The sequence below is a fragment of the Camarhynchus parvulus genome, chromosome 2, assembly GCF_901933205.1.
Source record: "Camarhynchus parvulus chromosome 2, STF_HiC, whole genome shotgun sequence".
In the NCBI taxonomy this organism is placed as follows: Eukaryota; Metazoa; Chordata; class Aves; order Passeriformes; family Thraupidae; genus Camarhynchus; species Camarhynchus parvulus.
Window position 1 is genome coordinate 57,803,292 of NC_044572.1, and position 17,289 is coordinate 57,820,580.

The 17,289-nt window shown below is 39.0% G+C and overlaps 1 protein-coding gene across 1 annotated transcript in view; it reads left to right on the top strand.

Moving 5' to 3' along the window:
* Positions 1-1,989: 1,989 nt before the first annotated feature.
* Positions 1,990-17,289, top strand: part of COL15A1 (collagen type XV alpha 1 chain) — a 120,357-nt gene continuing 105,057 nt past the window's right edge. Inside the window, exons 1-2 of the mRNA XM_030971734.1 lie at positions 1,990-2,210; positions 2,329-2,411. Coding sequence (XP_030827594.1) covers positions 2,200-2,210; positions 2,329-2,411 — 94 coding nt within the window. The 5' untranslated portion in view covers positions 1,990-2,199. The remainder of the gene's footprint in view (positions 2,211-2,328; positions 2,412-17,289) is intronic.

The window sequence follows — 17,289 nt, forward strand, 5'->3', positions numbered from 1 at the left end:
GAAAAATCCATCCAGTAAGTCTTTCCTGTGTATACTGTAAAAATTCATTACAAGTTTTATAAATCTGGAGACTGCTTCTATATTTGTCTCTTAAATATGTTAGTCTACTGTAAGATACCAAGACAGACATATGTTTGCCATATATACTGGATTAAAAACTCTATTGCAACAGGAAGGATTATGCAGGTAAGCCACTGACATTTTGTGGATAGAGAGACAGAAAGTTCCTTTTTTCCTATCAAAGGAAGGAACTGAGTTAAAAAATAGTTCAACAGGACTAACAATGGCTCTTGGTAGCTATTGCTAAATATTAAACTGGAAAAAAAAATGGAAAAAAATGGAAAAGTAAGCCAGGCTTACACACATACATACTTACATGCATATATAAAGAGATTTTCCATGAATGCTTAAAACCTCAGTATTTTCTTTTAGGATAACATTTATATAGTGTGCAAGATAAAGGCACAAAGTATGATTTGATCAAATGTTACAAACACTGTTCCTGTAAGCAGTCTGGCTGGTGGTAACAAGGGAAAAATTTCATGGAGAGAGAAAACAGAATTATGACAGCCTCAAGTAGAAAAGGTGAATGATGAAACGTTTTTTCAGCCCTGATACAGTACTATGGGCCTGAAAACAGGGGTTTTTTGGTCCTCTGAAGAAGATAAAACTGTGTGTGTTTATATTAAGACACTTGATTAAAGATAATTTGATATCTTCATTCCTTGTCATTATGGAGAAGGTGGATAGCAAATAATACTGGTCTGCAGCTTAGTTTAAATTATACCTGGAGAGACCTGACCTGTTGTGGTTTCTAACCAAAAAGAGGAGTCTGGAGTAGAATCAATATCCTAGATTTTTAAGCTCTAACCTCTGTATTTCCTATTTAACAAAATGTAAATAAATAAACTAGCAATCAAAAAACCCCAACAACAGCAACAACAAAAGCCACTACAATAACCCAGTAACAAACCTCCCCCCAAAATAGCCAACTAAATACCACCACCTCCAAACTCAAACATTTTATTCAGAGTAAAATGAAATTTTTCTTAATTTTGTTTATTGATTGGGATTGTTCTTTCATTACTGCAAAAAACTTTGCTCCTCTCTGCCTTCTGCTTCCCATCCTAGGTAGATCCATTTTTAGTTTTGATTCTCCTAAGGTGATCTTCAGCACTTTTCAGCCTAGATCTACCAAAAGCCCATCTGGTCTCTTTCCATACAGAGAACTTTCCAAGCTCTCTCCTGCCCCAGTCAAAAAGTAACAATTGCAGCCTTTGTTAAACATCTGATGACTTAAAAATTGTCAGATTATTTTCAAGCATATCCTTGCAGAATTTCTTCCTTGGGCAAGTGCTAGCTTTGTAGAACTACAAGTGGAAAAAAATGCTTTTCATTGAGTTAGGAGGGAGGAGTGAAGTAACACTTTTAATGGAAACTATTAGAAATGCTCAGCTATGGGATCTCTATAGGAGACACATATGTGCAGCTGCTGAGGTAGGGACACACTCTCAAACTACACGCAGGGTGTAAATCTCTGTAAATATGAGGATTAAACTTAGAGAGCTTGTCAGAGAAAAGGGTGTACTTCAAAATGTCTCTGTAGGTGACAAAATCTGTAAGACAGTGCAGGTGTGAATCCCAGGCATTGCTTGCCATTTAACTGCTGCTCTGTCCTGCTCATATCTTCAAACTTGCTTCTGATAAAGTTTGGCTAAAATGGCAGCAGAAATGTCCCTTCTGTGTAGGAATTTGTGTCACTGCCTGTGTAACGCTGGATGGAAGGATGTTGGAGGTCGTATTTTATTCAATAAGTGGAGGTTGTGAGCAGGCGGGAGGGGAAGCTGGAGACGCTGTGCTGCTGCCTGTCAGGGTACACAGCAGTTAAAGACAGGGCTGGGTAATGACAGGGCTGGGATGGTGTACAGCAGTAAGGGGTGTCCATCCATAAATACAGTAGGAAGTTTTCGGCAGTGGTCTGACAGGAAAGTCTACACGGAGTCAGATTTCAGAGCTGGAGCAGTGAATTGCAGTGAGTCACACAGAGAGCCTGAGTGCTGCCTTTGTTCCACTTGTGTCTGAACGTTGGAGGCGAAACAGCAGGCTCCAGTTTTAATTAACTTCTTCTTTTCATAAGCATAAAACTCATGTGCACTGTACTTTTTTCTCACTTAAGTTCTTTCCACTGACTTTCAGAAAATGCTCTCATGGTAAGAACTCTTGCTTCTAAATTTTACTTTTTCTTTTTTTCCCCCCATGTGTTTCTGTGTTACACTCTTTGGTCTCATTCTTCCCCCACCCCCCTTTTTTTTGGCACACCTGCTCCAGGCATGCCTGGTGGACCTGGGACTTGTCGCTACTGCTCTTTGGCTTGTCAATCCATGCTGGTACAGCAGCTCAGATCATAGAAGGTAAGGCTTCTCCAAATCATGTTTATCATTTGAGAGTAAGTGTGGATTTTAAGATTTGCTTTCCTAATATGGAAAGAGACTCTACCATTTCAGATCTTCATTTTATCTGCTGCTTACTGCTTACTGCTTTATCATTTCATATAGGAAAGCTGCTGTGAGTTAGGAGCTTAAACTCCCATTCATTCTGGATGAGGGTAAATAAATATATTGGTTCTCCAGCTCTAAGGCAGCCTATCATGACAGCTTTCACAATATATCTTCAGAGTGCAATCATTACCAGAAAGTACTGTAAGGAATTCAGAATATGGCATGTTTTTACAATTAGGATCGATAGATGTGTCAATGTGGGCACACCAGGAATGTGCCAGGCATGGTGTGAGTGCAGACATAGATGTGATGCTCCTTCTAGTGCATAGAGATTTCTCCTGGTAAAAGTCTGAACAAATTGAGATTTTCTAATCTCTTGAGTTAAATGTTTCATTTTACCAGGCCAGTCTTCATGGACTTTCAGTGAAAAGTCTTTTTGTAATTTCAGATCATACGTTCTTGTAACACAGCCAAATTCCTCAGCATCTCTGCAAGGCACAGCCTTACATTTAACTAGTGAGAGAGAACACTGATTTAAAAGTTTACATGTAACTTTGAGAAAAAACTTTCACATATTACCTTGCCATTAGGAATGGTGATATTTACACCAAAAAGCTTTTTGAACTGTCTTGCAAAACTAGTTGGCATTTGTTATGTAAATGATCTCTAGATAACTGTGTGATAGGAGCATTAGGAAGTATTGATGGGAAGTAGATACCACATGTGAAGACTTTAATGTTACTCAATGGTTTTTCCCTTTTAATTGACACTAATTGACATAGATCACTGACACTTTGGCATCTAAAAGCCAAAGCCCCAGGCAGTTATTTCAGTAGGAGAAAAAGCCACAGATTAGTTATCACTAAAAAATGCTATAGGTACAGATGAGAAATATGTAATGTTGTACATGTAATTAATTAAGGAAATAAACAGAAACCAGCTCTTAGAATTAAGAACTGTATATCTAAATGGTGACTGATATATAATATATTGTTTATCCACTGGAGGCAGATCTGTTGCATCAGGTAAAAATGTTTTTCTTGAGCTGATGAATGATAGTGCATGAGAGAGGTCTGGACAGGAGAGAACCAAATTTTGGCACGCACAAGTAAATAATCAGAGGATCATTACAGCAGCAAGTAAAGTGACAAAACCTGCAAATATTTATTTGACACACAACTTCTTTTTGGTGGATCTATGCTTGTTTCCATTACCTGAAGATCTGGGTTTTTTTTTAAATCTTCTACCTGTGAAAGTCAGATCAGATGTCAGAAGTAGGAAAGATAATCACTATTGTTTCTGGACAGTTTCTTCCAGTGCAGAATTTTACTGCTGCTGGAAGGTCTCCTAACCTTACCATGAATGAAGATCAAGTGAGGTTATGGAAGTGTCTTAAGATCACTGGAGACCTAGACACTGCTCTGGGAATATGTTTCATCATGATTGTCTTGGCCTTATATTCCCTACTCATTTGTCAGTTAATACAGAAGTTTCTGTTCCCAAATGTTTACTAAATATTTTCACATCTGATTTTTAAGTGCTTGATATAATGGAGGTCTCATGCTTTCTATTACACAGCACCTTTTCCTAATGCTTGACTTAAATTATTTCATCTTCTGAAAACAGGTGTTGAATGCCAGAGACAGGAATAATATTCCTTTCCTTCTGGTGCTGCAAATACATGACTAATAGAAGTTCTACCTGTAACTGAAGAGAAGAGTTTCATACTTTAAATCTCTCAATCTAGCTTCTGGCGAAATAACCTCATTTTCCTTTCTCACAGTTCCTTTCAGCAGTAAAGTGCACAGAAATAAACTGTATTTAAGATGAAAATGCTTGGAGACACAGAGTGATGAATTGGCTCTCCGGTATTCAGGCCTTTTGCTGCTAAATGTATGCTTTATCCTGTGTCCTTTTGGTTACTGTCTCCTTCTAGGTTACTGCTTTCCAGGATTCTCCAGCCCTGTGAATAATGCTGTACTGCTTTTCTGACCCACACTCTACTCCATCTACCCATAGCACAGATGGGTATCTCTAAATTCATTTGAATGAAAGAGAAACTGTGAATGAGTAAGTGCAGTTTAGAGGAACAGCACAGGTGCCTTCTGGTTGTACAATTGTGCAGGCTACATGCAAAAAGGAAAAAATACCTTCAGATGTTCTCCAGTCGGTTAAATAATGGCAAGAAAACTGTTCAGGGATTTAACCATTCACTGAGGGATGGGGAAGGGGTAACTTATTTTTTACAAACCTGAAAACAAAGCCGTGACTCTCAGATTTTAGAAAAATTTGCCATCCTTGCCTTCACCGTCTTTGTCCTCTTGCCTTCCCCAGGGGAGCACTGAATTGTGGAGCAGGGTTGAGGGTGCTGAATAAAGCAAAAGCCTCAGCAGATGTCCAGCAGAGGGCTTGAGTTCTTTTATGACTTTGTGAGAGATACTAGAAAGACTGGAAAATTTTTAATTCTTTTAAAAGATTTCCTATCAGGAACAATGTTTTGACCAAGTCTTGTTTCTCTTGAGGAAATTGTGTACTTATGATTATTTCCTACGTAGAAAAAGGAGGGGGGGAAAGAATGATGGGAAGTTGTCATTCAGATGACAGTCTTTGAAATTGTTTGAGAACTTCTAGGCTCTAGTCTAACTTTTTAGTAAACTTGTGAGATGTTGGGCCTTTTACTAGAAGTGTTGCTTTCATTTCCAAGTCCTAGAATTTCTGGTGACTGCTTTCATGGTAAAATAAAACAGCAAATAAAAAAAAGAAAGTACCTAAAAACTTATATTTGAAGTAATAAACTACTAGTTGTAAACCAAATATTTAAAATTTTGAAATATTTAGTTCAGAACTTTAAAATTCAGTTGCATGGTCTGCAAATTGATGGGATTTGGTTATCACTTCAACAAAACTTTGAAGAAATAATGTCACCTTGCTTCAGAGTGAAACTGAACAGGAGTTCTGACATCTCAGCAGTTTCTCTGAGTTAGAATGATGAATTTTTCTATCTCAGTTGAAAGTTTTCAGTCCATTTCATTGCAGCTAGCACTGCACATGTGCAAATAGGTAAAGAAGGAAATGCTTTCTTCCTCTTCACCCATAAGTTGTGTTATTTGAACCATGGGGACCTTTTGCAGTTTTTTCTTGTGTTCACAAACATTTTGCAAATACAGTGCCCTATTCTTCTTGGGTCTGTGCAGGAGGACTGAAGATATGTTAGTATCTTAATTAATTACTTCATCACTTCTCTTTTGTTCAATTGACAAATAAGCATGTATCTATCTGTTCATAAAAGTGTGGTCTGTCTTATTTATCTGGTACTGCCTTGCAGTGCATCTACTTGGCCCTCAATGATGACTGATAATGTATCTTGATTTACACTAATTACCCTGGCTGCTTTTAACATGTTTTGCTTCTTCAACAACAAAATAAGTTAGTGAACTGAAGGTACTCAGAGCAAAGCCTTAAACATGCTGGCACCCAAACTGTGGACAGACATAAAGTTAGAAAATCTCAATGCTAGCCTTGCTGAAGTTTGAGCGATAGACTCCTCCCTATGACTTCCTCTAGCTCCTTGCGGAAGTGACATTTATTCTTCTAGGCTATCTAGGCATTTATCAGTGTTTCTCAGTTCTTTACAGTCAAATCAGTGTCTGCATTTTAAAAAAATATTTTCAAAATGTTTAAATGTGCAGTTAATGTTATGTTTATGAGGGCTAAAAGAAGCTTTACAAATTTCTCATTGACATCTGGGTTTTATTATTAGCCAAGCTGAACAGCTCTTTCTTGGCCTAAGTAACATGCTTAGCTATAGTTTACATAAAGTAAATATTTGTCTCTTTCATTGGCCCTCTGTACACAGAAAGGCTGTCATTGGGCTGTTGACATAAACTTTGCACTCCTGACCTGCTCGGTTTAATGGAGGAATTGTGAATTATTGACTCTCATTGGCTGATGATCAGCTGGTGTGATTCTTACAAGCAGAAAAACGGAACTTGTCTTCACAGCAAACTGACATTATGAGTTAGAAACAAAATCTTGTTTCTACCAAGTAATTACTTTACGTGCTCTGAGTGTCAAATGTGTGCAATCACACGTGTCATGGGGATGGCTCAGTCCATTCTTTCCAAAGACAGGACACAACTACAGTGATAATAAAGCACAGGCCTCCTTAAAGAGAACTCAGATGGCATTGCAATTCTCTTGTACCAGAATGAGCATTTGGACATCATCAAACTGCAATTGAGTCTAAATTGAATGAGCCACTGTGATCCCTCAGGCACGTCTTCAAGCTGTTACCAGCTGTTGTGCATGTTTTCAATGTGGAGCTGAGCCTGATTTCATAGTTGATAAAAAGCCTTTCCATGCAAAACACAGTAATTTACAATAGAAAATCACTTTGTTTCAGTTGGGGTCATCTCTTTCAGTAGCTGAAGAGATTGATAACACCAGTAGAACGAACCTGATTTAGAAAATTTGTTCCATTCTGTCACTTTTCTAAATGGATTCTTTTTCTATGTAACGCTCTCTACATGTTAATTCTCTTGGACTATAAACGACATGCTTCCTAAGCAACTCTACCAGGCAACAGAAGACATTTTTTAGCTTTTTTTTTGACGCCTCAGAAGAGGATACCAGCTGGGGTGGATATAGTGTTATAATGACAGTCTTCATTTCCTCTCTGAAGGTGTCCTTGGGCACACTAGAAGTCTGGAGTAAGCAGTTGTTTCCATGATCTTGAATTCAACTCAAAATCACATTTGTGCTTGCATTTACCACTTGCATTTAGATTTGAAGCATCATTTCAATAAATGAGAATCAGGAGGAAAGATTTGACTGTATTATGTTTGGTATATTCAAAGGGTTCCAAAGAACATATTTCTTATTCCAAAGAACATGTTAATTATGAGATCAAATGCTTGTTTTGGAGGATGTCTGTCCCTTGGTTGTGATTTCCTCCTCTTCCCTTTGCTGTGTTAGCCATGGATCAGTTTGGTTTTTCTTGTAGTGGTGTCTCACATTTGACCAAATTCATGCAGTACCTCTGCCAATTTATGCAAGAGAGCCTTGTCTAGAAAGACAGTAAATTTTACAGTTCAGTGAATTCTGATTGCTTTATTTAGGCTGTCATTAATGGTAACTATTTAAGAGAGTATGTCTATTTATCATCATTAATTTAAGTCCTCAAACAATCTTTTGCCATTTGGCCAACTCACACGATTACAGCAGGTTCATAAAACAACAAAATCAAACAGCAATTTAGACTCTGGTTAATTCTCTTCATGAAACCTTCCCATCTCTAGCAGCTCCTGCTCCCAAACCTAAAATTTCATAAAGGTTGCAGAGAGTCAAATACAGGTAGAATTCTCCCAAAGAATGAGTAAAATGAGCAAACCTCAGTTTTAATGTATTTGCATATGAGCAGCGTGAAATGACAGATGTATTATTCAGGATACTTTCTGGTCAGAAAACCTTGGAAAAAGCAACTGGCAGAGATTAATGTATCCTGAAAAAAGAACTGGAGTGTTTTAAATGATTTGTAGCTGCCTTACAGCCCAGTCTGAGAAGAACTGGAGTCTGTACCAAGTTTTCCTGAATGGTTCTGAGAAGAACCAGGGTTTTCTGGAGGCACTCATGTGTGTTTTATTCCAAACATTCAATTGCTGGAAGCCTAAATCTGGTAACAGTGATTCAGCAATGAGATTTGAATATGAACTGCCCCATCACTCATGGTCTTTCACTTCACCTTTAGTACAGAAGACAAAATATTAACAAGTGCTTCAGCCAGTTCATTCTTTATTTGGGAACCTCTTGGATCTTATGACACTGGGTCTACCTCTTCTCTGCTACTGAATCCACTTCTTGCTGTGAAGAGTTACTGCAGTAACTTATAACTGCTCAGGTAGCATTAACTTCCAGTCCTATTTGTGACATATCTTCCTCTGAACTGTGAAATGAGAGTTCCATACATAGTCATGATGTCTGGCTCTGCTTCTTTGGAAAGCTGAATATAGCTTTTGGTTTTCCCTGTACTTTTTTGGTGGTTGGTGACCAAGAGGGCATTATAGTATCTATCATTACTCATTGCATTTTATAATCATTGCCCTTCTTACAAATGACACACATAACCTAGCTCAAGGAGAACAGAACCCACCTAGAAATAACTTTAAATTTTGTGCTGCCTGCTAAAGAGTAAGTTGATGACTCTTGAGGGAAAAGAATAGTGCTCCAAGACATGCTTCAAAATTTCCTATAAGCTGGGGATATTTTGAATAGCCTGTAACTGGAGTTTGCTGAAAAACAGTTTCAGAACATAAACCTGTGTGACATCCAAGCTCTGATTCATCTCTGGTGATATTTCATGTAAGTACACTCAAACAGCAAAATTAAACACATGAAAGTTGGAAACAGTGTCAGGTAGCAAGGGAAAAATATAGACACTGTCTGAGAGCATGGGAATGAGGTCAGGAAAAGGAGAAAATGTGGATCTGCTGCAAAATTAAATGGGGCAACAAATCTGGTGATGGGGCATGGAAACAACCCAGGTACTCAATGCCTTCCTTGCCTCACTTTTTTACTACTAAGATTCCCCCAGGAAACCAAGCCCCTGAGCCCACTGGGAAAGTCTGAAGGCATGAATTCAAGTCCTCCATTGAGGCAGACTGAGAGAAGGGACATTGAAATCAGTTGGGTATCTGCAAGTTTACAGCACTTCTTGAGACACATCCATGAGGGCTCATCAAACTGGCTGATATCACTGTGATAGAACTTTGAAATACAATCGTTGAAAGATTGCAGTGATCAGAAGATCCTATGAATGGAAAAAATCCAGTGTCACTCCTGTTTTCAAGAGCAAGGAGCAGGACCTGGGGATCTGCAGGCTGAACAGCTGACCTCCATTCCTGGGAAGGTGTGGGAGCACACAATTGTGGAAGACATTTTAGTAAGAACAAGGTGATTAGGAATAGTCAGCACAAAAGTGGGAAAGGGAAAATCTTGCCTGGGAATCTCATAGCCTTAAGTAATGAAATGACCAGCTCAGTGTGTGAGGAAAAGACAGCTGATATTTGTGGTCTTGAGTAAGACTTTCAGCACTGTCTCCTGTAACTTCTATGCAAATAAACTCTTTAAGGAAGGATGAGATGAGTGAGCAGTTGACAACAGCCTGACCTACATGTGCTTGAAGGGGTGTAACCAGTGGTATGAAGTGCAGTTAATGGGTGCCAGTTACCTCTCCATCAGTGTACTGCTCTGTGGTGCATTCTGAGCCCAACACTCCTTAACATCTTCATTCACAACGTGGATTATGTGATAGGCTGAACCCTGAGCAGCTCAGGTAGAACCCGGTCTTGAAATCAAGAGCGATCCCTTCAAAAATGTTACAACTTCAGTGCCGTGTCTCTCGGAGCCCAGGCTGGCTCTTAGAACTCCAGCTCAATGCCAGGAGTGGGGAACTGCCTCGGTATGGGGATTTACCAGAGGCAGAACCTTTAGAACCACTTGCTCTAAGATGCCAGACACAAGCCAAGGGACCAGGCAGAGGAGAAAGGAGGAGGTTCTCGATCTTGAGAGTCCACAAGAAAGGGCTCATCCCAAATAAAGCCATCAGCAGCAAACAGGCCCGGGCACTCCTGTGCAAGTGGTTTTGTTCAGACGCAAGTCAGGAGGTGGATACAAACAGCTAACCAATAGGGAATCCTCAGGGGAGGAATGAGGGGATTACATCAAGTGTCGGGCCAACTGGGGTAGGAGGGTGGAGAGGATGGGTCACATGGACCAATGGGGCTTCCAGGACCAAAGGGTTGTTGCAGACAGGAATTGGCCCGAGGTTTAAGTGGCTGGGAGGGTTAGGGAACAAAAGGGGCTGGGGTGCCTTGACAGGCAGGGAAAGAGCTGGAACAAGGGGTGGGGAATGGCATGAGGGACAGCTTTGAGGGAGGGTAAAACCAGGGGTAAACCAACTTGGGGAGAACATGGGGGTACAACAGAATGAACCACTTAACAAGGAATCAATAGAATGAATTTGAACCACAACACTTGAGCTATGAGCCATCCAATGGGAAAAAACAGGCAACTAGAAAGAGTGGATCTGTTTGGGGTTGGAAGAGAGCTTTTCTAAATTTATTATTTTCTCCTCTTTGACCGTACCAAAGAAATGGAACCAGATGACAGTATGTATCAAGATCAGATCTTGTATCTATGTATCTTTTTTTCCCACCATTATGCGTATTCACTGTATCATTGTATTTTTGATGTCTTAATTTGATAACTAACAGCTGTCAAACACACACTGCAGGTACAACATTTCTTGAAATATATGAATTTAGAGTTGTCGATGCTTGTCCCTGTGTTTCTTTCTGTCCCACAGAAAATGTCTGTCTCAGCACTGTTATGTTGCATGAGAAGGTAAATCTTCAGGTGTAAAAAAGTTGTTGTGGATAATTAAAACAAATGTGCTGGTAGGCATTAATATGTACATAGTGGTCTACAAAGCAAACTGTGGGAAAATTATGCAAAAGCTAAGGCTTTTCTAGGAATCCTCTCATTTTTGGAATTCTTAACACCAAAATATCCATTGATCAGGAATCCTTCTTGCCAGTGCTTTGGCTACCTCACAGAGGGAGTTGTGAGGGAGCAGTGTCTCCCCACAGTAAGGATTTTTACTTCTGCCATCCTGCTTTGGTTAGCTATGGACCAACTTAATACACTGCATCACTTCTGTGAATGTGATGCTTTTTTATTCTCAGAGGGCCAAAGTCTTAGCTTTTCTTAGCCTTCAACTTTCCAAAGGCTGTTCCAGTTCCATCTGTTTCAACACTCTGCCAAGCCAGCACAGCTCTTGACTTGGTAAGGCGGAACCACTCATCTGTAATGAATGCTCCACAGTAATGCTGCCACTTTGTGGTGCTTGTGGGTGTGGGTATACATGACTCGAACCCTTTCATGCTTTTCACAGTAAAAAACAAGCAAACATTTCATCCTGTTCAAGCTAGCCATAAATGTGGTTTAACCCACATGGTTTGATTTTTTTTTAGTTTCTGTCTTTAGTTGCTTTCACATGCAATTACAGGAAAGGTATAAAACACATACTAGTTTTGAAAGTTGTCTCAGCTGAAAAAATCTAGATCTTGATCAAAATAATCTATTAGTTATTGTAGTGAAATGGTATTAATGTAAAAACACTAACCTAAAAGAGTTTTAGTTTTCAGTGTTCTATAAAGTATGTCATATTCGTGTATAGTTCTGTTTGTTTTTACCAAACAATACTTGACTGAACTCAAAGTACTGCTTAAGGTGGCCTTATATTATAATCAAGGCTTTGATTCTACATCTATTTTTGTTTGGTTTTTTGTATGTTGGGTTTTCAGGGGGTTTGGGGGGTGGATGCTTTTTTTCTGATGCACTTAAAGTGAGACTTAAATCTATCACAAGATGCAGATCTGAGAAATGAGTACCACATGGCAACATCCTAGTCCAGAGATATGATGAGTTGGGGAGTAGGAGTGATGTTTAGTGTAAGTGTAAACATTAATAAAATTTCAAGAATGCTTTCTCAGTGGAAAAAGTGATCTGAGTATTGTAGCTCCTTTTTTATACTTCTCTTACAGAATTCCAAAAGACAGGATGGAATTGTGGCAACTCTGTTACTGCTTTGCCCACATGAGCTTTGATTTGTTCAACAAAGAAGTTTTCATTTAAAAAAGGAAGTGGGGTTAAAACTGCTGCTCCAACTAGGAGCTAACACAGACTCCCAAGTATTTATAGTATGAATGTTAAATGAATACTTTCTTACAAGCCCTCTGATACACTGAAGCTACTCATATTTTAAGTGTCCTATTCCAAGACATATTGTTTCCAGACACGTTGCAGAATTTCCATTAAGAGCATTCAAAAGAAGCTACTGTCTCATTTAGCTCCTATACAGTCAGCCAAATAATAGTAAATACATGATCTGGTACAAATGCCTGAAACAACTATGGGGAAAGCAAGACTATCTACATGAATACCTTGTCTTGTCCTCTGTTCTGTGTGTAATTACAGTACCGTAGCCATACATTGAAGTATTTTGGAAATATTAACTATCCCTGTTATCTGTGTGTGATATGTTTATCTGATATGAACAAAAGGTTTTCCTGTGTCTGAATACTTAGCTCTGCTGTGTTTTCTTCATGGATGAATTTCTAAACCTACATCAGTGTAACACAAGCAATGCAGACTGAAATCATGAAGGAAAATTCATGTGGAACAGTCTGTTAGAATGACACCATCATCAAAGTGGTTGACAAGTGGTATTAATTTCCTCACTGAGGAGGCTGTGACAACTGTGTGCCTCCAACTTCTTTCAGCCTTTCCATTTTTGATTCACAGTATGTAGAAGGAGCAAACTTTGCATTTTGAAATCAGAAGAGGCAGGGAGACACTCAGCACTTGTCTCCTCATCCTCTTGCATCTGCACAAGGATCGGAGAGGAACTTGGTCATAACACTTTATCTGTCCTGAAGCGAAAGTGGATCAGTTTGACAGGCTTCAGATGGTTCTCTACCTCTGTAATGGACATGAAACAAAGAGTTCTCAACTGCCAGTTTACTTAAAATACATCTCATAAGGTGTAGGGAAAGCCTCAAGATTGAGGGTCATATTCACATTATCTGTGGGTTTCCCAAAAGGAGCCTGTCTTGCTGAAGTTTAGAAACTTAAGGCATTATTCATCTGAAGATGAAGCTTTTTTGTTAAGCAGCTAGAATAGCCTGCAGTGTACAGCACATTTTTCTGACAGGCTTTCTCTCTCTCACTTCATTGGTGTATCACCATTTTGTCAGCTGCTCCTATTCAATATTCTATTATTGTTGACTTGTAGATCCTAGGTGTCTTTCTTAACAACTTCAGCTACCCTGTACCTCAAGAAGTTTCCACTCTTGGGCAAGGTGATGACATGGTCCTCATCATCTCTGTTTGAATGGTGGTAGAAACAACAGAGGCAACCTCTTTTTAGAGAATAAAACAGAGCAAAAGAATAAGTAGAAGCCAAAAGATGCAACAAAGGAAATTTTGATTGAACAAGTAGGGAAAAAAAATCTTCACTGTGGCAGCAGTTAAGTCCTGGAAGAAGTTGGTGAGAGGGTTTGTGGAATCTCCATTCTTACAAGCATTCTAAACTTGACTAGATAGAGCTCTTGACAACATTATTCTTCAGGATAGCCCTGCATTAAGCAGCACACTGGATTAGATGACTTTTGCAGGGCTCTTGACAACTATTTTTACCTGGGATTTTTTAAAAGGGAACTTAAAATTGGGTTTTGCATAATTAATTTATTTCTGAGCCTCATTCTCAGTGATGTGATTGCAGAAAAGGGCAGTCAAAGATGAAGAAAGTGAATATAGTTAATACTAAAAGACCTGGATTGTGCTTGGCTGTCTTAATCCCTTGCTGTTTGTGAGCCTTGTTAGAATAATCAGAGACCTGATAGGCTGTTAATACTTATACCCAACAACCATATGGAATCAAATTAGCCTTTTCCACTTTATATGCTTGTCCTAAGATAGGTCAAAGGATATACCCTTTTCATTATCCATTTTTTGCCTTTTCCTTTTTCCCTTTTCCCCTTTTCTCTTTTCCCTTTCCTTTTCCCCTTTCTCTGTTTTTATTTCTCCATTTTCCTCTTTCTCCTCCCTTTTAATTTCCACTTCTGTTTCTCATTTTGTTTTGTTTTGAAATTCTGTAGAATGCTTTTGGGAAAATACTCTTGGAGCAGAACACAGGAATATGTTACTGTAACCTTATGATTTCTCATCTTTCCTCATGGTTCTGCTGATCATGAGGCTCTTTAAACAATGCTCTTGTCCTCCCTTTCCAAGAGAGTAGAGATGAAAGATTTTTGAAATTTATGTGCCTTCTTGCTCTCTGACCTTTCAGGGACTCGTGGTAAGGCAGGCTACACTGTCCACAAACTCTGTGGTCCATCCTTCTCTGCAGCTGTTTGCACTCAGTATCAGAAGGATCCCATCACAGTGCTTTAGTCACAAACTTCAGCTGTTTGGGACAGAGGCAGACTGTACCTCTGCATTAACTCAAGCAAACCTGTTATTGTCATGACTGTGATGGCATTTGCTCCTGAGTTATTGTCCTTCTACTAATGCACTAGATAAACTCTCAGTATAAAAAGTCTCTGATTTCAAGAAATACTTCTCAAACCAAAACAGACGTGAGCATGGACACGTGTCTCAGGACAGAAAATGAAAAGCTGTTATATTAACTATATGACTAGCAAGACCAATATAGTACATAGGACCAATTGCATTTGTTTGATGTCCTGTTTACATATATTTTGATTTTTGCAATACAGAAGAGTATGGAGGAGAATTTCCCCTCTGTCTAACTCAAGGACCTAATTTGTTACCTGGAGTTAGTAATTTAAACTATCCTATTCTATCTGATAGGCTTACCTCAAATTTAAAAAAAATATCAGACCCAGAAGACTGTCCTAAATGGGCCAGAGTCCTAAAATATTAGTGACTCTGTGAGCTAAGCTGGGATTTATTATTCTTATTCTGTGTTATTCCTGCTATATGCATGTCACAGAAAGTAGCATTCTAGTTTCGGGTAATCACTGAACGTTATGAAGGGTTTCTACCTGCAATATTAATGGATATTTTAAACTTAAAACCAACAATGTGTCCTTGCTTAAACTGGTGCTTTATTTAGCTCTTAAAAGCTAATCTCAGCCCTGTAGGGTCAAGGCTTGAATAAACAAAAAAGAGTATGCTGCAAGATCAAGAAAGCAAACACATATTTCTTCCCTTAGAGGCCAAAATTCATAAAATGCAGTAAAACTTCGCTCAGTTGTACTGTCATTGTCTATACTGTCATTGCTTTCTCCTCATTTTAACTCAGAAACAAATACATCTGTTCTTCTTTAACTGGAAATCATTCTGCTGGAAGAGACTTGGGTCTGGATTAGTTGTGATATAAATCACTAATCAATTCTTATGTGTATTTCTCATTATATAAAGTTTTACAGACATGCCACCTTACAAAGAATTAGTTGGCTGAATTTTGTCTTTGAAGACTACTAATTACTGCAATTAAAAATTCTTTGTGTCTTCTTATTAATCTGATTACACATTACGTGTTTCTCTAGATACAAGAAAGTTTTGCCGCTCTATTACATGAATATATTTTTTCATTCATAGTTTTTCTTAATTTTGAAGCTGTGTCATGAATATATGTACGCTCTAAATATATACTTGGGAAGATGTTACTGTAGTTTTCATTGTCTTGATAGCAGGTGTAGACTGTCAGAGAGCACCAAAGGCAGGCTGCTCTGCAGTGGTCAGGGAGCGGGAAGCCAAACCTCTGAACAAGTGACCTCACCAGCAAGGACACGGTTCCACAGAAAGAAAGCAAAATTATCAGAGTAGTTTGTTGATGGCAGCCAAGTTCAGCCAAGAGTCTTTATCATTGCACAAGTCCAAGTGATGAGGAGGCCAGAAAGTCAAGCCAGGAATACAAGTTTTTGGGTAAAGCCCTGGGTCTGAGTCAGCAGGACTCATGGCTGGCTGGACATGGACTAGCCAGCTGCAACATAACACAGGCACAGACCAAAGGCAAGATCCTCAGTTTAAAGGAAACTGCCAAAAGAAGGAGTGAGGGAAAGCCCTGCTGTGGCTTCTTCGAACTGTTTTTACAGGGAAGGTTAAATGCACAAAACCTACACTGTCACAGAGCAATGAAGTTTCTGACCTGCTCTGGAGGTGAAACTCTTTGTTACTGACTTATCTTCAGATTTTAACATTATAGTGGAGAGCACTGTCTTGGTTTCCTGTCTGGACACAGAATAAAAAAGGTCCTCCTGGCTTTTACTACAGCTGAAGTGATTACTTACTGGATGGTGTCTAAAATTGTCTCAGAGAGAACAGTACTTACACTGCAAGATCTTCTGATTCAGACTTTCACTTCAGGATGTTGCCTTATTATTAATCTGTGCCTGGCATGTGCCTTTGTTGCAGAGAAGCAATGGTGCCAGCAGCAATTCTTGTCAGATGGAAATGGCAGAAGGGTTGAATATAAGCCCTAACAGATGGTCCTATAAGATATTCCTGAAGCATTTTGAACTTTGTACTGCTTGTACCTCTCACCTGGGTATGGAGGAAGGTTTGAGAGGGTTTGTGGTTCAGGGCAAAGCCCCACTGTAGCACAGGCAGTTTATGATTTGAAGATTGAAAAGCTTAGAGAAGTCACTATACAAAATGCCCTCTTTTACACAGTCAGAAGTTATTCTGTCACTGGTGATGATGATGATGATGATGGTGATGATGATGAATGTGATGATGATGATATGAAATCTTTCTGGGTCCTGGGATTCCCTGCTCCATCATACTTTTACAGGACTATTTCTGCTTATACACTGAGAAAAAAATATACCTATTTGCCAAAGCAGAGAACTAGATATTTTCTGAATTTGCAATGCCATTTCAGTGATTAAAATTAATAATTAATGTGGTAACTAATATGATAACTTCCAACAAGAAAACCTAGAGAGACCTGTGTGCAGCTCATAATGACTTTGGGGTACCATAGCTTACCCTTAGATGCATGATATTTTGTGCAGAGAAAACCATGTTGCCTTCTTATTAACAATAATTTGGTTTTAGTTTTGCTGCCTTGCATCTGTTGTTTTAATATGGCCAACAGTAGAAATTTGAGAGATGCAGTAGCGTGTGTTCCTTGAGAACCTCCTTTCTAGGCAGACAAGAAAAATAAAGGTGGTTTGAAATTCTCTTTACTCTGTCTGACAGA